This window comes from Astyanax mexicanus, chromosome 11 (assembly GCF_023375975.1).
Source record: "Astyanax mexicanus isolate ESR-SI-001 chromosome 11, AstMex3_surface, whole genome shotgun sequence".
Lineage (NCBI taxonomy): Eukaryota > Metazoa > Chordata > Actinopteri > Characiformes > Acestrorhamphidae > Astyanax > Astyanax mexicanus.
In genome coordinates, this window is record NC_064418.1 from 28889625 (window position 1) to 28913795 (window position 24171).

The window sequence follows — 24171 nt, forward strand, 5'->3', positions numbered from 1 at the left end:
TGTCCCTTTTTCTTTCTAAAATAAATCCACTTGTACAAGATAATAGTGGTGAGGTTTATCAGGGAGTTTGGCTGCCCTTCATACGGCGTTCTGAGCTCTTATTGCTGTTGCCGCTGCTTGTCCAGCAGGTGGAGGAGTTGGTTCAGAGACTGAGTTTTTATCATCGGGAGAGGCGCTGAAGAAGCGTTTGGAGGAACCGCGGGTCTGTGTTTGTGTTTAAATTCAGAGTAGAGAGATTTACTGCTTTAGTGAGTTACCGGTTTAGACACACAAGATTACGGCCACAATGAGGTCTCCACCGAGCCGTTTAGTCTGTTAGATAACTATTAAAGAAGTTCAGGGAGTTAACTTACTTTTAATGAATTCATTTTCACGTTAAACCTTTCTCTGGTGAGTGCGAACGGTAGGTAAACGTTATTTAGCTAACCTGCTGAACTGTAAACTGGTTACTAACGAGCTAACCTAGTTAACTGTCTAGCTGGTGAACTGGCTATATTTAGGGGTTTGTAAAGTATTTGTTGTAATTAACGTGTGGAAATATGAATATTTATGTCCTCATGTTGTGTGAATTGTTTAGACTCCTAATTCTAGCTAGCGTTAACTATAAGCGTTAAAAGTGTGTTGCATTAGCTACTTGACTAGTTAGATTAGATGATATAAGTTAAATTATTCTAAAGTAGTTTTTTTTTGTTTGTCTTATTTTAAATATGGTGAATATATTAGTTGTAGCTACAGTTTCTGCCACGATAACTCTTTTCTGGAAGGAATGAGGTTAGTTGGGGAATAGTGTGTTTCAGAGTGGACTGTTTGGTGTGTTTGATGTTGGAAGGTCAGTGTAACGTTTATTTGAGGCTAAATGCAAAAATAGAAAATTAAATTTAAAAACTCATTCTTTCATTTTATGTAGTTATTGTACAAGAAATAAGTAATACATTTTCATCCATTTTTCCCATTTTAGTTTTTTATCTCTGCCCCCTCACAATCGGAATTTCAGGAAAAATGGGGAAAAAATATTTTCAGATTTTTGCATTTTGCAAGTTGGATTATGTCATCAGATTTGTGTTACAATATACAAAAATGAAAATCAAGAGAAGATTTACTGTTTAATTTTTCTCAAAATTCTGTTTGCGAAAGGCTGAAATGAAAAATTGGATGAAAACCCATTTCTTCTTCTTCTACTGAATGAAAAAATTGATCAAGTTTTATACCCAAGTTTTATACAGTCAGAAAATTAAACTGCTAAACGTTTAATTTAATAAAAACTTATTTAGTTTAGTTGGTCCTTACATGGACTGTTCACAGTTTTAGTCCTTTTTTATGATTAACAGGTTAAATATAGTATTTTTTAGCAGGCAATAAATACATTAGCAAGTATGGGTTTAAAAAAACAATTAGACATTGGCCGATTATTAAAAAAAAAAAACAGGAAGAAGAAGCAGTTATTGTCTGATACCAATATAATTACGATATCATTAACCTGTAATATTAACCACTTGTTATAAACAAAGTCAACAAACTGGCTCATGTGCGTTAAGTAAACACTTTTGCAGTATTGAGGTCAACATAAATGATTGAGGTTATGTCCCTGTACTGTACAATAATTCAGCAGCACAATTATAGTGACAGGCCGGTGTGGTTTTCTTATCTTATAGGTACTCTTTAGCAGCCTGTGCTGAAATGCCTGTCGGAGAGATGATGGAGAAGAAACAAAGCATGATAAAGCAGACTGCTGCCAAAATAAAGACAAAACTCAACAGTAAGATATTTATTTTAACAGTGACATAAGGAACAAAAAGATGTCTCATAGTGTCATACATTCATATAACTCCTGAATGAATTCAGAATTTCCATAGATATTATCTAATCTCATCTGATCTATTGTTTGGTAACACTCTCTTTCAGACACATCGTCATTCTTCAAGGTCTCCTTGAAAACTAACAACAAGGCTCTTGCTCTCGCTCTGGCGGCTCAGAAGCAGAGAACCCGGCAACTGGAGACCGAGACTGTGGTTGTGCTGAAAGAAGTTCAGGCCCTGAGATTTGAGCTTGCAATTCAACGCCACAAAAACAAACAAATGGTGAGACTCTGTAGTTAACGGAAGTTCTTTTCTACAAAAATATAATATAGCCATGTAATTGTTCAAATTTAATTTATTTCTGTCCAAAAGTGTTAGATTTTCAGTAGTTTAACTTATATAATTTTTTGTGATAATTCATAATTTATTTTGGCAAATCTTTTCTCCACTATAGTTTACTATCCTGCGTGAGTTTTATACATCCTCCATCAATACTATGGCAAAGGCAGTTGACTTTATTTCCAAAGAAGAGGTAATAAATTACATGTTGCCCAGTACTTTAAGATTGTCATCTTTGCAAAACTGTTCGTAGAGGTTTTATTAAAAAAGTGTCTGCCATTTATTTCTTACTAGGCATCTGAGAGCCTAAATGCAGAGGTCACTCAAGGTGTGGAATTAATTTATTACTTTCATAACCTCCTTTAAATACTAGTGGATGTCCAGTTATTATTTCTCTTTATCATATATTATAAAACTTGCTTGTGGTTTGTTTGTCTGTTTGTAGATACTTGTCACTCTGAGAAAGAAGTAAATGAGTTGTTACCTGAGCTAAGCAGCACATCCCAAGTTCCCACCAAATGTGTGGAACAGGAACCCGCACTGGTCGTGCCTGTGAATGTTTCAGGAGAGAATGTTCAACTACCTAGTCACTGTTCAGACAAAAGCAAGGATAAGCTTCCTAGCCCTGCGAAAGGCTTTGAAACAGCTCAAAATACTCTATATGACTCTGAAATGGAACTGACCATAGTTGACAATGTTTCGGAGATAGTCACCGTTCAGACAAAGCTGAAGAAAAGCTCTGAAGATGATCCGAGAAGATCTCGAAAACCCAGAGAGTCTGGTTTAACAAGGGGTAGAGAAAGCATTCTGTCCTCTAATGGACAAGAACTAGGGACACAGCTAAATGATGCCGCTTTGAATCCACCTGTGAAAGCGTGCTCTGAAGATCCGGTTCAAGTAAATGTAAACACGTCCCTTGTTGGTTGCAGTAATGAAGAGGATAGCCTGCCACTGCAAGTCAAAACCCTGCCTGGAGAAACAGAGTTGGTCACAGCACGCAGAAAGACTCATGTTGCTTCTCGCCATGCTAAATCCAGCAAACGAACGTGTAGTTCTCAGAAGCGCAGTGTAGAAAACATAGACACAAGGAAAACGTATGTTGTATCAGATTGCGTTTCCAGCAGTAATGAACTGGATGACTATTTCAGTGATGTGGCAGTTCAGCATGGTGAGAAAGGAAGTATGGACATACCTGATGATCAAGATAAAGATGATGCACTTGTAAAGGTACCTCAGAATGAAAAAGAATGTGCAAAGAACCAAAAAACAAAAACAATCTCGGAGAAGTCAAGACCACAAAAGAGCAAGAAGACTAAAATTCCATCTATCAGTAAGGACCGAAATGCATCACACTTGAAAGAGAGCACTGAAATATCATTGACTAAACCTTCAGCCACTGTGAACACTGACCCTCAAAAAATCCTCACTGAACGAGTAGAAAACCATAAGAGTAAAGCATCAGCTCTTTTACTCACTCGGACAGAAGAACCCAACGTGGAGAAAAATCAAGGAATGTATGTGGTCCATGAACGGCACAGTAGCGTTCTGAACGACAGAATCCTTTCTGAACATGTAGAAGAAAACAATCAGAATGAAACATCTGCTCAGGCAGTCTCTCGGACAGAAGAACCTAACAATGTTAAGAACAGAGGGACGTATGTGGTCCATGAACACCCGACCTCTGTGCAGGGTAGCGCTATGAACAACAAAATAGTTTCTGACAGTGTAGAAAACAAGAAGAAAAAAAAATGTGTGAAGTCAGTTTATCAGACAGAAGAACCTTACACTGTTAAAAAGAGAGGGACGTATGTGGTCCATGAACCCCCGACCTCTGTGCACAGTAGCGTTTTAAACGACAGAATCCTTTCTGAACATGTAGAAAACAATCAGAATGAAACATTTGCTCAGTCAGTCTATCAGACAGAAGAACCTTACACTGTTAAAAATCGAGGGACGTATGTGGTCCATGAACACCCGACCTCTGTGCACAGTAGCGTTCTAAATGACAGAATCCTTTCTGATCAAGTGGAAAACAGTCATAGTAAAACTTCTGCTTGGAGGGAAGAAACCAGCTCAATGAATAACCGAGGAACATATGTGGTCCCTACAAATCAGACCTCTTTCCACAGTGACATTCTGAATGACAGAATCCTCTCTGACCAAATGGAAAACCATCATAGTAAAAGCTCTTCTAGGAGCGACGAACCCAGCACAGTTAAAATCCGAGGCACATATGTGGTCCATGCAAACCAGACCTCTGTCCACAGCGAAATCCTCAATGACAGAAGTGGAAAACCTCAGAGTAAGACGTCAGCTCAGTCACACTCTCAGAAAGAAAAAAAACCCAACACATTTAATAACAGAGGGACGTATGTGGTTCATGAAAGCCAGACTCCTGTTCCTAATGACACTGTGAATGATAGCCAGCCAATAGACATTCAAGATGATGATGAATGTGGACCAATAGTGCAAACAAGGACACTGGAAGACAAAAATGATTTACAGTTCGCTTCATCAGTGCTTATTGACCGATCACGAAAGGAGGATGGGATTTCATCTGTCAATGATGAGAGTCTTTTTAATAATTCATTTGAACTGTCTCCAATACAGCAGCCTAAACCCAAGTACCCTAGAAAAGAGGGGAAGAGTAAAAAAGTAAAAAGCAAGAACATCACAGCAAGAGAAAAAAATACAGCTTCAGGCAAGAACAGAGGTCAAAGTTCTAGCTCTAAAAAGAATGTTGACGTTTTGGTAACTGAATTGTCTGAACCACAAATTGAAAGTTATATTGAGAAGGAAAAAAACAGCACTCATAGCAGCACTGCATTACAGCACTCAATGCAAGAGTTACAGAACTCTACTCTTGAAGGATACACCTGGCAAGCACCTGAAAAAGAGACAAGTAGTACAACCAGAAATTACTCCGTCATCTTAGACAGCTCTGATGTATCTGTTGTTCACAACCATGACCCTGACATAACGAGAGACATCTGTTCAAGACCTCAAAGTAATGAAGACTACAAGAACCACTGCAGAAAAACCTATGTTGTTGAAGAGACTATGGCCTCCAACTGTAGCTCTCAAGACGGTCTATTTACAAACGAAGAAGTCGAGGAATCTCTTGCTACTCATTATAGCAGCGAAAGACAGTCAACTCCAAGAAAAACTGAAGAGCTCAGACGGAAAGAAAGCGACTTCTTGCCTGAGGAGAGACCGCCGTGGGAATCTCTAGATGTTAGTTCTGCTGAGAGTTCTACATGCGATAGTCCTGACGCTGCCGAACGTCCCTCACCTGATACCTCCGCTCAAAGTGTGGAAATTTACGAGGAGCCAGGGTGGAATGCGCCACGTCGTTCCCCAGGTACTTAAAGATTTTTAGTACTAGATAAGTACCCACAACTCCCACACCTGTTTAAGTTTTAAGTTTAACCTGTATTATCAGAGTTGGATTAAGGACATTTTCTTAACTTGTGCTTTTAACATTCCCAATACATCTTGTCTGGCAGTGTCTCGCTAGCATTGTCCGTGCAAACAGACAAGTTTAACACGCATCGCATCCACATTTAATGCAGGCGCCCCACACACACACATACTGCAGACCAGTGTAGCATTTTTTTTTAGCTTCCATGGAACATGGCTAAAGTCAAAGGACATAGTACTAGCTTCTGTAAAATGACATTTGCCATAAAAATATATATTGATATGTCAGCTTGTTGACTAGTCTGGCAAAAACACAAAATGCACATATATTGTGACTGCGCTCCTGAGGATAAGAAACACAGAGAGACACAGACACAGGGAGTGAATTAACTCAGAACAAACCTTTATTTGGAAAAATGCCCTCCATCAACACCCAAAACAAACTTAAAGAAACATGGGAATGACCCGGTCCTGCTTTAGTCTCCTAATTTTAGTGTCTTAGGTTCACGTTGCCTCAGCCTTCCTCTGATCATCAGCATATCTCTCGGGTAAAGGCTGAGGCAGTGTCTTTATACCGGTCCAATGTGGGCCAGCTGGGACAGACCAGGGCTGCACATCATGGTGTGGGGCAGACCTATAGTTACCATGCCTCTGTGCTTTGAAACATGTATATTTTTAAAAGGGTTTAATTCCTTTGTTACCATATTATTTTTTCATTATGTAAGTGCCATTTAATGGTCTTAAAATGCCAACATTATTGTTTATCGCAATAATTTTCAGGAACAACATAAGCAAAAAATAATATTATCGTGGCAGGCCTAATCATGTATTAAATGAATTTAAACCGATATGTTTGTACTTGATAATAGTCGGGTAAAATATGATTGATATATATTGATTGATTTATTGAGTTTTTAACTTTTGTAAAACTTTAGACAATTGGAAATTCCATTTGTTGGGTTTGTTGGTCACACAGTCTATAAAGTTTTTATAAACCCTGCTTTAAAACATCTGAATCTGACGTGTGTTGTCCAAAAAATGTTTAATTCTTAGTTAGGCTTTCTTTTATCATGCATTTTCCCCTTAAGTTGATATGCTCTTTGTTTTTTTATTTTGTAGATAACAGAGTAATGAAGAGCTTAACAAACACAGACTTAAATGATGGTGCATCAGGGAGAACCCGCAGAAAGGCAGCCCCTGTATCGTACAAGGAGCCTCCTCTCAACAGGTAAGCACTGTTTTTGTATTGTTACAACTTTAAATGTGCAGGAAAAAAGCCTAGACCGGACCAGATCATCAGATTGAACATTTATGGCAAGAGAAGTTTCATAATTCAGTTTGTATAGGTTGTTTTCTTTTAAGACACCATTGCAGTGGTTATAATGAATATCTACTCCCTTGTTAGGTTTAGTTTTCTAAGTAGCTGTGAAAATATAAGTGACTGTAGTGGCTCTCATTGTCTGTTGCTTGGTAACAAGACTCAAAGCATTTTGGGACACATTTAGCTCATGTAGTCAGTGATGTTTACTATATTTTATGGTGCGTTGTGGGCGTTTAAGTGCCTTCGAACTTATGTTTCAAATTTCACTTTAAAATTCAGACACTCTGAGAGAAATGGCTAACATGCACAATAGTGCCTTTAAAACGTACCGTATTTTTTACACTATAAGGCGCACAGGATTATAAGGCGCGCTGTCAAACTTCTATTTTCTGCTCTATTTTTGTACATATTATAAGATTATAAGATGCATTATGCGACACTAGAAAGGAACATGGGTGTTGCCATGTTTTCCTTCTAATTCAGCAGGTCTGGGTGGGTGGGTGGTCTTGGTGTCCCATGTAGCTTGTTTTAACACGGTAAACGCACAGGCTACAGTCTGATATACTCACCTTGAATGGCGAAAGAGCTAGCGCTTAGCATGGTAAGCAGCTAATGCTAATGCTGCTCCAGCAGTGCTAGCTGGGCTTAGCAGCAGGCTGCAGGCCAATAATTCTCACCCCTGAACAGTGAAAGAGCTAGCGCTTAGCTCCTGTATACTCCTTTGAGGCTGTACTGCTCCTTAGTACATGACTGGTAAATTTATACATAAGGTGCACTGAATTACAAGGTGAACTGAAAGTTTTGAGAAAATGAAAGAATTTTAAGTGAGCCTTATAGTGCAAAAAATACCTTGAAATCTTGTTCATTTGCAGAAGTTGGTAGCTGTAGCAACTGTTTAAATAGGTTTCTGTTTTTAATTTGCTTTCTTGCTTCTTTATTTCACAGTAAAATGAGACGTGGCGACAAGTTCTCCGATACCAAATTCTTAAGGTCTCCTGTGTTCAAAGACAAAATGAAGAAACGGACTAAGAAAAATAAGGAGTAAATCCGTTCTCCCACATTGCAACCGCAGTTTTAATGCTTATTTATTGTCTTCAATAAAATTCTGTTTTATTTTTTTCTTTTTCATTTAATTTGATTTCTTTTGACGGAGACACCTCTGCCCCTCCCCTTTTAAGTGACCTATGAAGGAAGGACTCTATGATGGAATCTACGTGGTGGTTGCTATGTTATTAAAGTGACGGCTGGGTTCAGGTTCTGCATGAATAATTCAGAATAGGCTGTTTACCTGATATGTCTCCTGTTGCTGGAGTGTAGGAGCGTCTCCTGTACTCTACGCTATACTCAGCTAATGTTTACCTTTTGAATGGATGTTAACTTTTATGTGTTGTCTTGATGAGCATTTGGTAAGTTAAAATATTTTATTTGTTTAGCCATAATGGTAATGAACTTTTTATTTCTGTCTAAAACCACATTATCCTATGTCCTGTGTAGAGTGTTTTGCACTGATGTGTGACTTCTGGTACATGGATTTGAAAGATCTTGATTCAGGGTGTTTTTGACCACATACTAATTTTAAATGCAGTCTAACGATACAATTTTCTGTAGTTTTGAGATTCTTTGTGAAAACCACAATTGAAACATCCGTTCAAGCACAGCCATTGATGACACAATATTTCTTGAGTTTGACAAGTCAAATATATCTGTTTTATATCACTTGTATCGCATTTCCTGTTTTTGGCCAGACTAAATGGGGCTTCAGGTTTACGCTGTGTTTATTGTTGCCCCTGGTAGCAGATGTTCCAATTGGAGAATAACACAGTAAATTGTACAAACAAAGAACTTTGTTTTTATGTATTTTGTGTGCTGTTCTTATGTAATTTCAGATATTGTTTAAACTTGTACATCTGGAAATAAATCTTAATCAGGACTGACTGTGGTGTTTACTTTCTGAAACATGGAATCCAGACGATTAAAGCGAGACATTGAAGCCCTGCTGTGAGTTGCTCACAAGTACCTTTAGTATATTTATTATATGTGATTTATAGAATGAGAAGTGCAGCACAGTTGATCTGTAAACATTAATCTCCCTTAAACTTCACGGGTGTTCTCTCATCTTTGCTAATATTAATCTCATAAAGTAGAATATCTGTAACAGTAATTTAGTGTAGTATAACATCTATGCACCTGTCTGTCTTATTTTTATGAGTGGTGAATATATTGGGCAGAAACTAAGAGAAAATGGCTTCGATCCTAAAGGAAAAGGCATGTCAGTGCTGGATGATATGGTAAGGTAATATTTTATTTGAACAAATAATTAAACAATAAAATAACCTTTCGCTGTCACAAAAAAACTACATACAATGATGTGGAAAAGTATTTACCCCCTCACAGATTTGTTTTGTATGGCAAAACCAAGTTTATAGGTTTAGGGGGCAAACACTAGATTGGTTTGGACAGTTTTTTCCCTTAAAAAATTAAATAATCATTTAAAAAGTGTTTGTTATATTTACTCAGGTTATCTTTGTTTTTATTAAAGTTGCTTGATAATCTGACTAATGTAAGTATGACAAAAATGCAAAAATAAAATAAATCTGTAAGGGGGCAAATATTTTTAATGCCACTATAAATATAGGAAAAGGTTAAAAAAAAAGTCAATTTTTTTATTTTATTCCAAGTCATTTTGGAGAATTTTACTTGGTCCATTGATAATAAAATTTTAACCAACACTTTCAGTGTTTGATAGATGTATAATTTTGGTTACAAAACAGCAGGACTAAACCCAAAAATGTTCTATAACAATGTTAGAATTTCATGGTGTAGCAACTGTATCCCTGAGTTTTTTAGCTGTACTAGATTATATTGTAATGTGAGTTTTTTTTTACAGGATGTTGTCTTGAGGATGATTTTTGATTACTTGTTGGCACAACCAGATAACACTTATCAACATTGGTGGCTAGCTTGGAAATTCACTAATGTCAAATTACCAATCACGAATAACATATTAATAATAACTGTGTGGATTGTACTGAAAGTGTCCATTTGGTTCAGCCTTGTGCAAATGAGTGCATTTTAGTTCGTAAAGAATAACAGTAGAATTAAAATTGTGTAAGGAAACGTTGTGGCAGCTTCAGAAACATTTTATTTTGCTATCTCCACTTATCTCTACAGGCACATTATGATTTAGCTGTAAGTGTAGCATTATGGTGGCTGGAAAAAGAAGAAAAAAAGAGCCCAGTTGAGAAAGAACTCATGTAAGTAGAGTTCTTAAGAGTTTAAATCGGACATGTTTGTGTGTTTATTAAAACTGTGCACACTTTTATTTGTTTTTTGTTTTTTTTTGTTGTAGAGGAGTCATCAGTCCTGGACATAGTCAGTATCCAAACCGTCTGGAAAGAGAGGCTATGATTCTTTCTTCCTTTGCTGGGATGCTTTTGGTAAGCTAGTTAGATCTGTATATAATGTTCCTCTAAGAACTACAGGGGTTGGACAGTGAAACTGAAACACCTGGTTTATTTATTTATTGTCCAGACGGACAGTTCTGGTGGAAACAGGAGAGTTGAGGTGCACATTGAATTTTGCCGTGGTTTTATGTTTTTTGGAAACAATCCGGGTTAGCACCCGAACATCCCTTTCAGACAGCTTCCTCTTACAGCATCCACAGTTAATCCTGTTGGATGTGGTTTGCCCTTCTTGGTGGTATGCTGACATTACCCTGGATAGCGTGGCTCTTGATGCATCACAAAGACTTGCTGTCTTGGTCACAGATGCTCCAGCAAGACGTGCACCAAAAATTTGTCCTCTTTTGAACTCTGGTATGTCACCCATAATGTTGTGTGCATTGCAATATTTTGAACAAAACTGTGTTCTTACACTGCTAAATGAACGTTCACACTCTGCTCTTACTGGTGTAATTAATGAAGATTGGCCACCAGGCTGCTCCAATTTATAGCCATGAAACCTCCCACACTAAAATGACAGGTGTTTCAGTTTCATTGTCCAACCCCTGCATGTTATATAAGTATATGCTAATATACTGTGTGTGTAAACTAAACACTGACATGCCAGATAATGTTGGATAGTCGACAGTTCTGATCATTACCACCCACTGTGCTGTCCGCTGTAGGTGGTAATGCTTTCTATGCTGTACTCACACATGACTCCACTGTGGATCGAGGAATGTTTAATATCTGCACAACTTCCAAATTGGAATTAATATCCCATTTTCTGACTCTCACTATCTCCACTATCATGCTTTCCCCAAACTCCCTCGATAATTCACGTTGCCTTGCCAAGGGCATGCTGGCTAGTGTTCATCCTCACTCACAAGATAACACCTCACAACGTATACGTATAAGTGTGTGCATTCCCAACCCATTTTATTAGCAATTTACATAGTGTAATCCAATGACTTTTGGCCTGTCAGTGTATTATTTTGTGTCTGTATTTCAGAATAGTCTACCTGTAGAAGATATCCTGTCTTTGTATAGCTGCAAACCATCTGCTTCATGTCCTCATCAGGACAATAAAGTAAAGTAACTCATAAACTTTTTTTTATTGCATAAGTAAATTTTAATACCTTTGCATCACTTGAAGCATTGTATATATTAGTCATACTGATCTTAAGTTCTCTGTTCTTGTTGTTTTCTTCATATTACCTACCCAGAGCAACATCATTCACCCATTCACCTTATCCTATCACCCGTTCGCCATGCTCAGTTCATATAAGGCAGTAGAACATTCAAAAAAGCACAGTATGTATACACTATTTATTAAGGAATCAGTTCTCTATCAATTACGTATTAATATGTGTGCATGTTAGTATCATTATGAAACAGCAAATCAAAGTGATTTGTTCTTTTTCTCCACCAGCAAAATTGTTAAAGCACTGGAACAGCGAGCGTAACAAGGGAGCGTCTACAAAAGTGGATAAGGAGGAGAAAGCCCCCTCTGTCTCCTCTTCCTCTTCTTCTTCATCCTCATACAGTGTGAGTTTTTTTAAGAACCTGACCACATAAAATGAACATCCTTTTTCTTAATAGATTATCATATATTTTATTTATCTTTTATAAACTAACATGCTAAATAATATGACAGGAACTAGTACTCAATACTATGACTTTTGGTATGCCCCACAAAAGCTAAAGAAATGTGCTCAAACCTGCAGGGGATGGCATATTGCACCTCCTGTACTGAACATGCATGTGATTTCTATTTCTATTAGTCTTTTTGTACGGACAACACTAAACAGATACCAACAGTCATCACCTCCCACAGTGGACAGCTCAGTGGGTAGTAATGCCTTCTGTGACATATTGTTGGTGTACACATTAAACTGTAGATCGAGGAATGTTAAATGCCTTAACATATATAAGACATGGAATGTCCCATCCGTCTGGCACACACTGTCAGGCCTTATTCAGACTCACTCTGCATGAGCATGCTGGGTTATGCTCAGCCTCACTCACTAACACATCACTTATACTAACTTACTTATACTCTCTTATACTAACACACAACTTATACAGGTGTGGCCATTCCCAAGCCACCCCCTGATCATTATCAATATACTTCCAGCTATCCCATGATTTTTGGCATGTCAGTATATATTTAGAACACACATATTTAGCACTTACACAATGGTTCCCCCTAAAAAATGGAATTTGAATGTAATTGGTACTGTGTTTCTGTGTTGTACACAGGACAGTGAAGATTCCCTGAAAGAGCAAAGAAAGCACTATGAAGGTTCTCAGGAATCCCTGCAGGCCTAAAAGCTACACAGTCAGCGATCATCCTCAGGCCTTTCTGCTGTTGTCCATCTTCACACATTACATTTTGGTGTCTTTAAATCTGCTGCACTCCAGCTGGAAGAGAACATTATAGGAACATTCAGCAATGTTTAAAAAAAAGTTGCAGAATCACTAGTCAGTAACGTTACACAAGCAATGTTCTTGGATGTAATAATAGTAACATTATGGAAACACCTGAAGTAAATTTCCCAACTCTAAGAATTAATGTACAGTACAAAAAGTATTACAAAAAGATTTATAAAAAGACACTGATATTACACAGATAAAAATATTCAATGAATTTATCGTTAAACATTTTCCAAACATAGGAATTAAAGCATTTATTTAAATCTATAGAATACAATACACTAATAAATAAATAGTTTAAATGATTAACATGAACAATTAAAGAGTAAATGATTTTCCCTTATATACCTGCCAATTGTGAAAAGACCATATATAACAGTAGGAATAAACAAATAAACATAACAATTAAAATTAAATTAAAAATAAAAATGTTTGGGACTGGATAAACTTGACAGATTGAACATTCTACAAACCAGTCGTAACGTTCAACTTACTAAAAAAAATGTAGCTTGGAAAACATTGCCATGTTAACCATGTTAAAACATATGTAATCATTAATGGCAATGTTAATGTTACCTACCGTTGCAGATGTCATAGAACATGACAGTTACCAGTAATAATCCTAATATACCCAAACTGTAATTGTTACTTATAAGAGAATATAACATCTGTCATAACCTGCTTAAGGCTTGGGTGTGTCAAAAGTATGTAGCAGAGTTTAAGTAAAGTGCTACCAACAGCTCATTTATAGTATCTTTATATACATATTGTATTAAGTCCTTATTGTGTTATCTTCCTTTTTTATTGTGAGTACTCTGAAGACAAATCTTAATCAATCAGTTGCATACATTTTTAATTATTCTGTTAATCCATTCATTTTTACCTAGTTCATAACTAATGTGTTTATGTAGTAAAACTGTAATGTTTTAGCCTACAAAATGCTTCCAATAGCATGAGAATTTGCATGGAAATGGTCTGATAAAGATAAAGAGTATAATTATGAATAAAGATGGTTGTATTTTAAACACTGGAATCAAAATGTATTTTCTTGTTCTATTTTAACACATGCTGCTGTGTTTTTATTTTATGCAAGTAATAAAAAGCATTATGTTCATTTTGCAGATGCACATTTACCACTAACCAGTTAAATGAGGCAAACTGTACAGGGAAGGGAGGAGGACCTGTATCAACCTGACTTTGTGCAGTTGTTAGGTTTGACATTGATGTGTGTAAGCACCATTAAATAATGCAATTAAGTGCTATTCTAGTTTTAACTTTAATGGAGTTTTGGCACATTACAACATGAAGTGTTTCTCTAGTCGCTGTGGAAATAGAGTGGGGCAACAGAGGTCAGTAATGTGCCAGCTAGGAGTTTTGCATTGATGAATCAGGGCTTTTTACTCTATGCAGTGGATCAAGACTTTTGGCAGCAACATCGGTGCGCCAAATCCCTGTAATTAAAATAACAAATAAAGCCTTTGCACCAATCATTGATAGAGGTTTATAAAGGAGACCTCATGCCCTTGTTTGTATGATTGTTTCTCTTGTTTAGGACCATTTCCAGAACCTACAGCAAGATGAGTAAGGTAAGGACAAAGATGTTTTTTTATACTGTATATATCTGTAGTCATTAGTCTGTTATCTGTGAACATAATAGCTTAGATGGACTGACCATTAATAGCACTATGCACTATGAAAATGCAGTTTAAATGCAATATTTCATCACTTTTTAATGCAAAAATATTGTAGTTTTAAACTTTGTCTTAATAGTTGACAACTTTCATTTTTTATATTGTTTTATATGATGATTAGACTAAAAGAAATGCTCCAAAATGACTTGGATAAAAAAATCTTTTTACATTATCTTACATTGAAAAAAAAAGTAAACAAAAAAAAAAGATTTTAAAAAGAGACAAGAATTTTGCAAGACCATGATGATGCTTAGTTTCTCCTTCCAAAATTAGAATGTACTACTAAATGTTCTTTGTTTGCATGGTATGATATTATTGCTTCATAACCTGTACCTAACATCTGCATTTTGTTGTAGATCATCTTTTACGAGGACAAGAACTTCCAGGGTCGCTCCTTTGAGTGCGACACAGACTGTGCAGACATGCATCCCCACTTTAGTCGATGTAATTCCATCAGAGTGGAGAGTGGCTGCTGGGTTCTGTATGAGAGGCCTAATTACTCTGGGTATCAGTATGTGCTGACCAGAGGAGAGTATCCTGACTACCAGCGCTGGATGGGTTACAACGACAGCATCCGCTCCTGCCGTACATTCTCATATGTGAGTCCTTTTTTCTTATTGCTGCATCCAATATAGACAATATAGCCTCTTTTTTATTTTCATCTTTTGTCTTTATTTCCTGTTAAATGTTTTCAGTCCAATCTGTGTAATATGTACTGGTACACAATTTATTTTGACATTTTCATTGTTTGATGTTTGTGCTCAGTTTTGATTATTCAATATTTATTGGAAAAAATTCCTGTGCTACATATTAAACTAGTTACTACACTTTTATTATTATTATTATTATTTTTATATTAAGTACATTCTGTTTCTTACTCTGTCCCAGTTCAACTGCAGAGGTTGATGTACCTAAATGCTTGTTTTGCAGACCAGTGACGGGCCTTACCGCATGCGCATCTACGAGCGTCCAGACTTCCAGGGTCAGATGATGGAATTCTCGGATGACTGCGAGTCGGTCCAGGACAGATTCCGCAGCCGCAACGTCTACTCCTGCAATGTTCTGGAGGGCTACTGGACTTTCTACGAGCACCCAAACTACCGGGGCCGCCAGTACTTCATGAGGCCTGGCGAGTACCGCAACTTCAGCGACTGGGGAGCCATCTGTGCCATCATTGGCTCCTTCCGCAGGATCACTGATTTTTAAATCACTGCTGCTTAAATCATTTGCTGGTTTTGCCGCTGGATTGTCAATAAAGATGTACAACACATTAAAAAAGGCTTGTGCTCCTTATGTTACATATTCATATATTAATGTTTCTTGGTCATTGTACATGATGTGTACATGTATTCAGATGGCACAAACATATTAAAGTAAGTAAAATTTTAAGTAATATTTAAGTAAGAAAAAAAATTACAAAGTGACAAAACGTGCCTAAATCATAAACAGGTGGAAATGGACTAGTTTACATTGTCAGTTTTTGAATGAAACTGTCACAGGAATACAACGTTTGTAAAGTTGAGTGGTCATATTCATTGCCTTGAATGGTAGGTACTGAGGCCCACTCTGTTACAGCAACGCCTAGATATCCCCCAAAGCAAACCAGCAACCTCTACATGACCTCAGTTTTAAAAACTGGGTTTATAATTGAAATATTGTTATATATTCATATTGTAAATTCAGATGTAAACTGTGAATCTGTACTGCACTAGGCCTACTGTGCTTTTTTGATTAAAACTGAGAAAAGAAAAAAGCCTTTCTCTTCTGGCAAATGTATATAAAGTCAAATATCACGTTTCATGCCAGTAAGCACCTCAAACATATGCACATATTAGCATGGTCTATCGGAAGGGTTTATCTACATTTGAACTGTAGAACATTTATATATGAGTTACATATTTCTGTCTTAGTTCACTGGATCATGCTCTAAACCAGTCATATATATATATATATATATATATATATATATATATATATATATATATATATATATATATATATATATATATATATATATATATATATATGTATACCATGAGTGCTAATCTGCAGTTCATGTGTTTGAAGTGCATACTAATCATTAGGCTGTATGAACACTATGGTAGGGTTGGACTGGTGTTGGAGTTAAAGCTGCAGTGTCCTGATAAGCTGTTTTTTACATGGCTTGCAGTGTGATATGTACTAGGAAAGAAAACTTGAGTAAGCCTGAAAAGAGTACAGGAATACTGGGGACAGAACAGGTCAGCAATAGACTATATCATCTAAATCATCATATAAATCACAAACCTTTTTTTTTGTTGTTTTTGTAAATTTGTGGGAGTTCTGTTGTAAGCCTGAATTTCTTAGAAGCTTAGAAACCTCTTGAATTTCTTGGGATTGAATACAATACTTTTGTTCTTTAATCAGTCAGATGTCAAGTTTTGTTTTTGTTAGATTATGTGCAAATTCTTTGTTTATATTAAATATATCAGATATTTTTAGGTCGATTAAATAAAAGAACAACCACAATAGCTCCCTCTAAAAGAGTAAGACTTTATAAGCACTGAAAACACTTTAATTAATTTTATTAGTCAATTGTGTTTGGCACAGAATGATTAACATTATTTTATTTTACATTTATATTTTCTAATATATATATATATATATATTAAGTAAATTATGATTATGAATCATAGTGTCACAGCATCATGTAATATCATCTGTGTAAAGCCCAAATACAGATCATAACTTTTTCTACAGAACACAAACAATATAATGTTTTTGGAAAGTGCAGAGAACTCTCAGCAATTACAATATGAATAGCAAACGCAGAGTCTGCACGTCATGGCCTCTATAAATGCCTTCAAAAGTGCAAAATGTCTTCAAAGCAGCAAACACAGGCACACTAGCACAGCACAGCTGCACAATGGGCAAGGTAAAATATCACTGGTGTTACTTTTTATTTGTATGCATGATACATAATAGAATGGAATACTGTAAATGGGATATTTAATACATTATTTAATACACTACAAGCAATATTATGTATTAACTAATCTACAACATTTATGAGGCTCTTTCTTTTTTCTTTTTTTTTTTTTAATGTGTTACAGATCATTTTCTATGAGGACAAGAAGTTTGGTGGTCATTATTATGAGTGCAGCAGTGATTGTGCAGATATGCTGAGTTACCTGAAGTGCTGCAACTCTATAAAGGTGGAGGATGGATGTTTTATGGTGTATGAGCAACCCCAATACTCAGGCCAGCAGTATTTCCTGAGTAAAGGAGAATATCCAGAGTACCAGGAGTGGGCAGGCCTGAATGATTTAATAGGCTCTTGTCGTGTGATCCCTAAGGTAAAATTAATATTAACTGGATTTAACTGAAGTATATCTGATCTCACACATTGCTTAAATTGGGCTGCCATGTGTAATTATTATTATTATTATTATTATTATTATTATTATTATTATTATTATTATTATTATTTCTTTCTCTGAATAGGCAAAGGAGGCCACATTTGAAATGCAGCTTTTTGAGAGAATGGAGTACGGAGGTCAAATGATGGATCTAGCGGACGACTGCCCCAATGTAGTGGAATGCTTCCATACCAGTAACATCTTCTCCTGTAAGGTTATAGGTGGCAACTGGCTCTTCTTTGAAAAGCCCAACTACTCTGGAAGAATGTACCTCATAAGACCTGGAGAATACACAAGGTTCAGTGACTGGGGAGGCACGAGTGCACGCGTGGGATCTATCAAACGCATAATGACCTATTAAACTGACTAAAATTGTTATTTCTAAATACGATCCTGTGTTTAATATTCAGTATTAAATCAATATTGTTCAACACTGTACCTACATTTTTTCCGTTTACAATTACATGTAATTTACTGCATTTTACTGTACTTTTATCATTTTTGAGCTATGAACTGCTATAAGTTATATATTGTAATCAATACACCTAGTTCACTACATCTAGTGACTTGTATAATATAATCTACTAATTTAAATAAAAAAAAATTGTGCATTATTCTTTTCTGATGTACTAACTATACTGCATAATACCTCATAATTCATTGTGTACTGTTATTCATTGCCACATTCGAGTGTGATTGTGTTCTGCTATGAATTTGTTATGAATCCTGTTAAAATGAACTAATTAATTATAAGCAAGAATATTTTCTATGTGATGGAGTGGTCAAATATTTACAGAACATTTAATCTGCTAAAATATACTCTGCCACTTTGGTTTAATGCATTTTTTATTTTAAATTTAAAAAGTGACTTTAAAAACTGCATTGTTTCTGTAATATTTAAACTTAATACATTTCATTGCACAATTGTGTTGAATATGTTTTTTTTGTACACTAATCACACATAAATGACATTTGTGACATAAGTAAGTAAATATAAGTACATTTATAAGTGACATAAATAAGTAAATATAAACAGAATGCAATTAGCTAAATTCATAGTGTCATTTGTTACGTTATTCGTTATACCATTATTGGCCACAGAACGCCTATTAGATGTTCAAAGTGAGATAACTTAAGAATCCTTAGCTCACTTAAACTTAATGATAAGAAGGTATTAAACAACACCATTGGTACTAAGAAAGTCAGAATCTCTTAGAAGCAAACATGGTTTGCTAATCTATAAAAAAAAACTAATTTAAAATTCTAATTAATTTGAATTTTGATATGTAAAATCACCAAAAGATTTAGAGAATATGAAGAAATCTCTGTGCACAAGGGACAAGGCCGACAGTTAATACTGGATGCTGGTGCTCTTTGGGTCCACAGGTGGCACTGCATTAAAAAAACATGATTCTGTACTAGAAAATACTGCAATCCTTGCAAATCTCTGTCTGTGAACACAGTTTACAATGAAATCTACAAATGCAAGTTAAATCTGTATCATGCACAGAAAAAGCCATATGTCAACACAACCCAAAAATGCTACCATCCCTACGTGTTTTTTTACAAATGCCTAATTTTCTCCCTTTATTTAAAGGCCAATTACTCAATCCCCATTCGTATGAACTCTAACCGTCACTGTCGCTGATGCAGCATCACTGGGCATCCAATTAGTTCAAAGGAAAGTGCAGGATCCCCAGCTCTCGTACATCATCAAATAAGGAGTGATTGAGGGAGAGAGAACGCCATCTATCCACCCTTGAAAGGGCACGGCAAATTGTGCTCTCTCAGACTCCGGCTGCTGGCTTTAGCTCATGACTTTAGTTAGATGAGTTATTAAAGAGCAAAAATATTGTCATGGGATGAAAAAGAAAGACAGGGCTTGCTAGCTCTGTAAAAAAGGAGAAAAGATGACAGCCTTTCAACAATCTGATGATGGGTGTAGAAATATGATGTGAATAAACTCTATTATTAGTTTTTGTGAATATAAAAAAAAGATTTTGAAAAAGTATTTGGTTGTCTTATGACATCAGTTTATTGAAGAATGAAGAATTGAAGAGTGTTAGCTTGTGTACCAATGCTAACATTTTAGATATCTGAGGAAAATGTACACAGTATAGTTTGTGTCTGTGAAAAATGTATTTTTTACCGATATGCAAAACCAACTTACTGAATTGGGATGGGTCTAGAACCAGAGTATTAGGCCCATCCAACCAGATCCACACATATACACATATACTAATAAAACAACAAGGGTTGTGTGACTTACAAACTAAAAAAAAAAATTTAAATAAAAAAAAAAAAGATTTTCAAAAAAGGAAATCTTAATGAAGGTAATCTGTTTAATAGCTTTTACCACTTACTTTTATGACTCTTTGTGCTGACACAATATCTTTTTACATACATCAATTTATTTATTTATGTAATTTTCTGTGTAATGGCAATATAATGTATTTTCACCACAGGCTCTAATCAAATTCATTAACTGTATGCTATCTGTAATCTGACATACTGAAGTTAGAATATTAATAATGCACAGGTTTGACAGTGAGTTTTCGAGGGTTTGTATTGGTTTGCGTGACAATGTAGTCGGGAGTAACCGAGTAACTGCCTTCATTGTTACACGACGATTATAATGCAAAAGGGATGTTCCATATTGTTCTCTAAAGCATTGTACTGAGTGTGTGTGTGGATGTGTGGATACCACACCAGGCCTTTCTCTTGTCTATGCATGTGAAACCAACCCCCCAAACTAGTAATTATTTATCTTTTTCTTTTTTTTTTTCAAATACAAATCCATATTTCTGAACCAATGTTGTGCTCCAGCACAAAGGTCAACATGTGCCAGTAGCCTTTAGTTATTACTGTGTGTTCATTTGAATAACAATACTTTGTTTGTGAAGAGGTGCTATAAAAAGCTTGGGAAACCTGTGGAATCTCTCCAGTGGAGACCATGGGGAAGGTAGGATTTTTGGGGCCATTTTGTGTATTGAAGTGAGTCATTGTTAGTGATACATTTTTTTTGTTTGTTTTTATTGATTAATCATTCTGTATCATTGTCTTCATAAAAAAACATATCAAAAGTATCTAACTCCAGCCCTGCTCTACTTTACAGATTATCTTTTACGAGGACAGAAATTTCCAAGGTCACAGTTACGAGTGCAGCAATGACTGCACAGACCTTCACCTGTACTTTAGCCGCTGTAACTCCATCAGGGTGGAGAGTGGCTGTTTCATGATCTATGAAAGGCCAAATTACATGGGTCACCAGTATTTCATGAGGAAGGGCGAGTATCCCGACTACCAGAGATGGATGGGATTCAGCAGCAGCATTCGATCCTGTCGCAGTATTCCTATGGTAAGCTCTGTTTATTACTGGGTGCTGTTTGTTGTCCTCTATTAATTAAAGTAAAATGCTTAAACATATTGGATGATCTTCTCTGATCTACAGTACAGAGGCTCATACAGATTAAAGATCTATGAGAAGAACGATTTCAGCGGCCACATGATGGAGTTCATGGATGATTGCCCCTGTGTGTCTGACCGCTTCCACCACCGCTATGTTTACTCCTGTAATGTGATGAATGGCTTCTGGATCTTCTATGAATATCCCAATTACAGGGGAAGACAGTACTTCCTAAGGCCCGGCGAGTACAGGAAGTACCGCGACTGGTGCGCTACCTGTGCCATTGTCGGCTCCTTCAGACGGGTCACTGATTTTTAGCCATTCTGACATTCTGACTGCACTCACTGTAAATAAACTGCTTGTTTATTAAATGGTTTTTAACTCCTACATTTAAATAAAACAGTGTGTCCTGTTATTAAACTCTGAGCCCTAAACCAGACAGATTTCCCCCAAAATAAAATAAAACAAAATAAAGCAGTTCAACATTTCAACATTTGACCAAAAAGTCAATATTATATATAATGAAAAGCCAACATATATATATATATATATATATATATATATATATATATATATATATATATATATATATATATATATATATATATTGAAAAGTCAATATATATATGTATATTTTATATATAAAAGACCACTTAAAAATGATTTGAGTTTATTTGATTTTACCAAATTGAAAACCTCTGGAATATTATCAAGAGGAAGATGGATCACAAGCCATCAAACCAAACTGAACTGCTTGATTTTATGCACCAGAAGTGGCATAAAGTTACCCAAAAGCAGTGTGTAAGACCGGTGGAGGAGAACATGCCAAGATGTATGACTGAACATAAATTTATTTTAGTTCATTTTGCTATTATTTAATTGAATTTCACTTTTATAGCTGAAAAATAAAGCACATTGTCACCCTGGTGTGTGATGCTGCCTGTCAATTATATAAAACTTAAAACATTTGAAATATACAGAAATATAAAGTTGTATGTTAGCATTCGTTTCTTATCACCAGGGCAAATGTATTAAAATATTACGTATGTTAATTCATAAATTAAAATCTCGTCCAGCGCTCTGAAATGTAAGGCACGCATTATATTGCCATTACACAGAAAATTACATAAATAAATAAATTGATGTATGTAAAAAGATATTGTGTCAGCACAAAGAGTCATAAAAGTAAGTGGTAAAAGCTATTAAACAGATTATGCGCTGTAACTACTAACTATATATAATTACTTTTTCAAAGTAATGTGCCCAACACTGTAAATGAATTATAAACAAATTGAAAACAGATTATGCGCTGCGCCTCTCTCTCTCTCTCTCTCTCCCCCTCTCTCTCTTTCACAGCACAGAGCTGAATTCAGCGAGGCTAAATATAATATAAAACTCAGTTCAGTTAAATAAAAATAAGTAAGGACCTGTAAGTTAATCAAATATTGTCAAATATCAAATATTTTTCGTTTCTTATTTTTTAAAAATTCGTTAGATTATATTTTTGTCAACATTTTGGGTTTATTTTCGTTTGTTATTTTTATAATAATACTAGTAATTACATCATTTATTTTCTTTTGTTCACTTTTTTTTAAGGGGCGAAGTAACGCAATAGTTACTTTTACTGGTAACTAGTTACTTTTATAGTGAAGTACTAATAACTATATATAATTACTTTTTCAAAGTAATGTGCCCAACACTGTAAATGAATTATAAACAAATTGAAAACAGATTATGCGCTGCGCCTCTCTCTCTCTCTCTCTCCCCCTCTCTCTCTCTCTCTCTCTCCCTCTCTCTCTCTCTCTCTCCCTCTCTCTCTTTCACAGCACAGAGCTGAATTCAGCGAGGCTAAATATAATATAAAACTCAGTTCAGTTAAATAAAAATAAGTAAGGACCTGTAAGTTAATCAAATATTGTCAAATATAAAGTATAGGTTGAGGTTTTGATGAGCTGTTTCAATGATTTAAAACTGAAACTAACTGAAACTGAAACTTTTATTATTCTGCACACTCTCAGAAAGCCTGTGATTGTTTAAAATTAGTTTTTTTAATGACTTTATATTTTATATTATTCATTTTTAATTCATTTTAATTCTTTTTATCATTTTACAAAACAAATTATTAAACATAGGCTATATATTTTTTTTTTCCCATAATTCCAATGTTCTTAGTTTGTTGGTATAAATTTGATAATCTCCTATCATTCTTATCATTATACTTTAATTTCACTGCTATTATTATTTTATTCATAAGATATAAATTCTTTACTTTTTATGTCAATTTTTATGATCGCTGTTGCAAACCCAGTTTTTACATAAACAGTAAACAGAATAAAGAATAAAATAAATTTACTCTTCTCTAAGCTGCTGGTTTATCTTCACAGCCTGACACACAGTCAGTTTCCTGTGCGCTCTTAAAATAGAAATGAACAGAAGTCAGCACGCACCTGTCTCTTAAAGGTAATGACTACAGACAAACTGTTTGGCTTATTTCTCATTACGCCCAAAACACACCCATGAATAATTAAGGGAATTAAAACACACCCTTTGCGCCGTTGGAGCAGCAAGGTGTATTTTTCGCGCCCTTACGATACCAAAGACAGAGGACACTCCCCTAAATTCAACTGCGCAAAGCGCAATTACCTAGTGTGCTATAGATTGTTAAAATAGGGCCCTTAGTAATTTTCTTTGGTCCTGTGGAGTTTTTTGTTTCTTATTTTTTAAAAATTCTAGTAATTACATCATTTATTTTCTTTTGTTCACTTTTTTTTAAGGGGCGAAGTAACGCAATAGTTACTTTTACTGGTAACTAGTTACTTTTATAGTGAAGTACTAATAACTATATATAATTACTTTTTCAAAGTAATGTGCCCAACACTGTAAATGAATTATAAACAAATTGAAAACAAATCAAATAATACCCT

The 24171-nt window shown here is 35.5% G+C and overlaps 5 protein-coding genes across 8 annotated transcripts; all 5 read left to right on the top strand.

The window, feature by feature from the left end:
* Positions 1-3: 3 nt before the first annotated feature.
* sgo2 (shugoshin 2) lies at positions 4-8806 on the top strand. Of its 3 annotated transcripts, none has more exons than XM_049485342.1 (8): positions 4-202; positions 1653-1756; positions 1903-2078; positions 2251-2328; positions 2430-2463; positions 2581-5496; positions 6675-6783; positions 7822-8806. In XM_049485342.1, the coding sequence occupies exons 2-8, from the start codon at positions 1678-1680 to the stop codon at positions 7919-7921; spliced, it is 3492 nt and encodes a 1163-aa protein (XP_049341299.1). In that variant the 5' UTR covers positions 4-202; positions 1653-1677; the 3' UTR covers positions 7922-8806. The 3 variants fall into 3 exon arrangements, with proteins under 3 accessions (XP_049341299.1, XP_007251802.3, XP_049341298.1); XM_007251740.4 differs by lacking the exon at positions 4-202 and adding an exon at positions 209-403; XM_049485341.1 differs by lacking the exon at positions 4-202 and adding an exon at positions 209-390.
* Positions 8763-14136, top strand: LOC103035553 (uncharacterized protein C2orf80). Of its 2 annotated transcripts, none has more exons than XM_022680390.2 (8): positions 8763-8874; positions 9086-9164; positions 10048-10130; positions 10226-10313; positions 11329-11406; positions 11543-11630; positions 11749-11864; positions 12579-14136. In XM_022680390.2, the coding sequence occupies exons 1-8, from the start codon at positions 8834-8836 to the stop codon at positions 12645-12647; spliced, it is 642 nt and encodes a 213-aa protein (XP_022536111.2). In that variant the 5' UTR covers positions 8763-8833; the 3' UTR covers positions 12648-14136. The 2 variants fall into 2 exon arrangements, with proteins under 2 accessions (XP_022536111.2, XP_049341300.1); XM_049485343.1 differs by having other exon boundaries at positions 8786-8874; positions 9105-9164.
* Positions 14137-14240: 104 nt separating this feature from the next.
* Positions 14241-15721, top strand: LOC103037082 (gamma-crystallin M2). The gene is made up of 3 exons (XM_007251744.4): positions 14241-14338; positions 14800-15042; positions 15374-15721. The coding sequence occupies exons 1-3, from the start codon at positions 14330-14332 to the stop codon at positions 15647-15649; spliced, it is 528 nt and encodes a 175-aa protein (XP_007251806.1). The 5' UTR covers positions 14241-14329; the 3' UTR covers positions 15650-15721.
* A 1578-nt stretch (positions 15722-17299) lies between these two features.
* Positions 17300-18713, top strand: si:dkey-57a22.14 (gamma-crystallin M2). The gene is made up of 3 exons (XM_022680003.2): positions 17300-17357; positions 17536-17778; positions 17927-18713. Exons 1-3 carry the CDS (start codon positions 17349-17351, stop codon positions 18200-18202), a joined length of 528 nt encoding a protein of 175 aa, XP_022535724.1. The 5' UTR covers positions 17300-17348; the 3' UTR covers positions 18203-18713.
* Positions 18714-20735: 2022 nt separating this feature from the next.
* On the top strand, positions 20736-21654 carry LOC103037405 (gamma-crystallin M2). Its single transcript, XM_015606443.3, has 3 exons — positions 20736-20803; positions 20957-21199; positions 21293-21654. The coding sequence occupies exons 1-3, from the start codon at positions 20795-20797 to the stop codon at positions 21563-21565; spliced, it is 525 nt and encodes a 174-aa protein (XP_015461929.1). The 5' UTR covers positions 20736-20794; the 3' UTR covers positions 21566-21654.
* The last annotated feature ends 2517 nt before the right edge of the window (positions 21655-24171 follow it).

Excerpts from the sequence above, each read along its gene's own strand:
- si:dkey-57a22.14 (XM_022680003.2), top strand. Across the intron at positions 17,779-17,926 it reads CTTGTCGTGTGATCCCTAAG|GCAAAGGAGGCCACATTTGA; the intron begins GTAAAATTAATA and ends TTCTCTGAATAG.
- sgo2 (XM_049485342.1), top strand. The coding sequence starts at position 1,678 with ATGCCTGTCGGAGAGATGATGGAGAAGAAACAAAGCATGATAAAGCAG. Across the intron at positions 2,464-2,580 it reads AAATGCAGAGGTCACTCAAG|ATACTTGTCACTCTGAGAAA; the intron begins GTGTGGAATTAA and ends GTCTGTTTGTAG. Across the intron at positions 5,497-6,674 it reads TGCGCCACGTCGTTCCCCAG|ATAACAGAGTAATGAAGAGC; the intron begins GTACTTAAAGAT and ends TTTATTTTGTAG.
- LOC103037405 (XM_015606443.3), top strand. Across the intron at positions 21,200-21,292 it reads CCTGTCGCAGTATTCCTATG|TACAGAGGCTCATACAGATT; the intron begins GTAAGCTCTGTT and ends TCTGATCTACAG.
- LOC103037082 (XM_007251744.4), top strand. Across the intron at positions 15,043-15,373 it reads CCTGCCGTACATTCTCATAT|ACCAGTGACGGGCCTTACCG; the intron begins GTGAGTCCTTTT and ends CTTGTTTTGCAG.
- LOC103035553 (XM_022680390.2), top strand. The coding sequence starts at position 8,834 with ATGGAATCCAGACGATTAAAGCGAGACATTGAAGCCCTGCT. Across the intron at positions 10,131-10,225 it reads CCAGTTGAGAAAGAACTCAT|AGGAGTCATCAGTCCTGGAC; the intron begins GTAAGTAGAGTT and ends TTTTTGTTGTAG. Across the intron at positions 11,631-11,748 it reads AGAACATTCAAAAAAGCACA|CAAAATTGTTAAAGCACTGG; the intron begins GTATGTATACAC and ends TTTCTCCACCAG.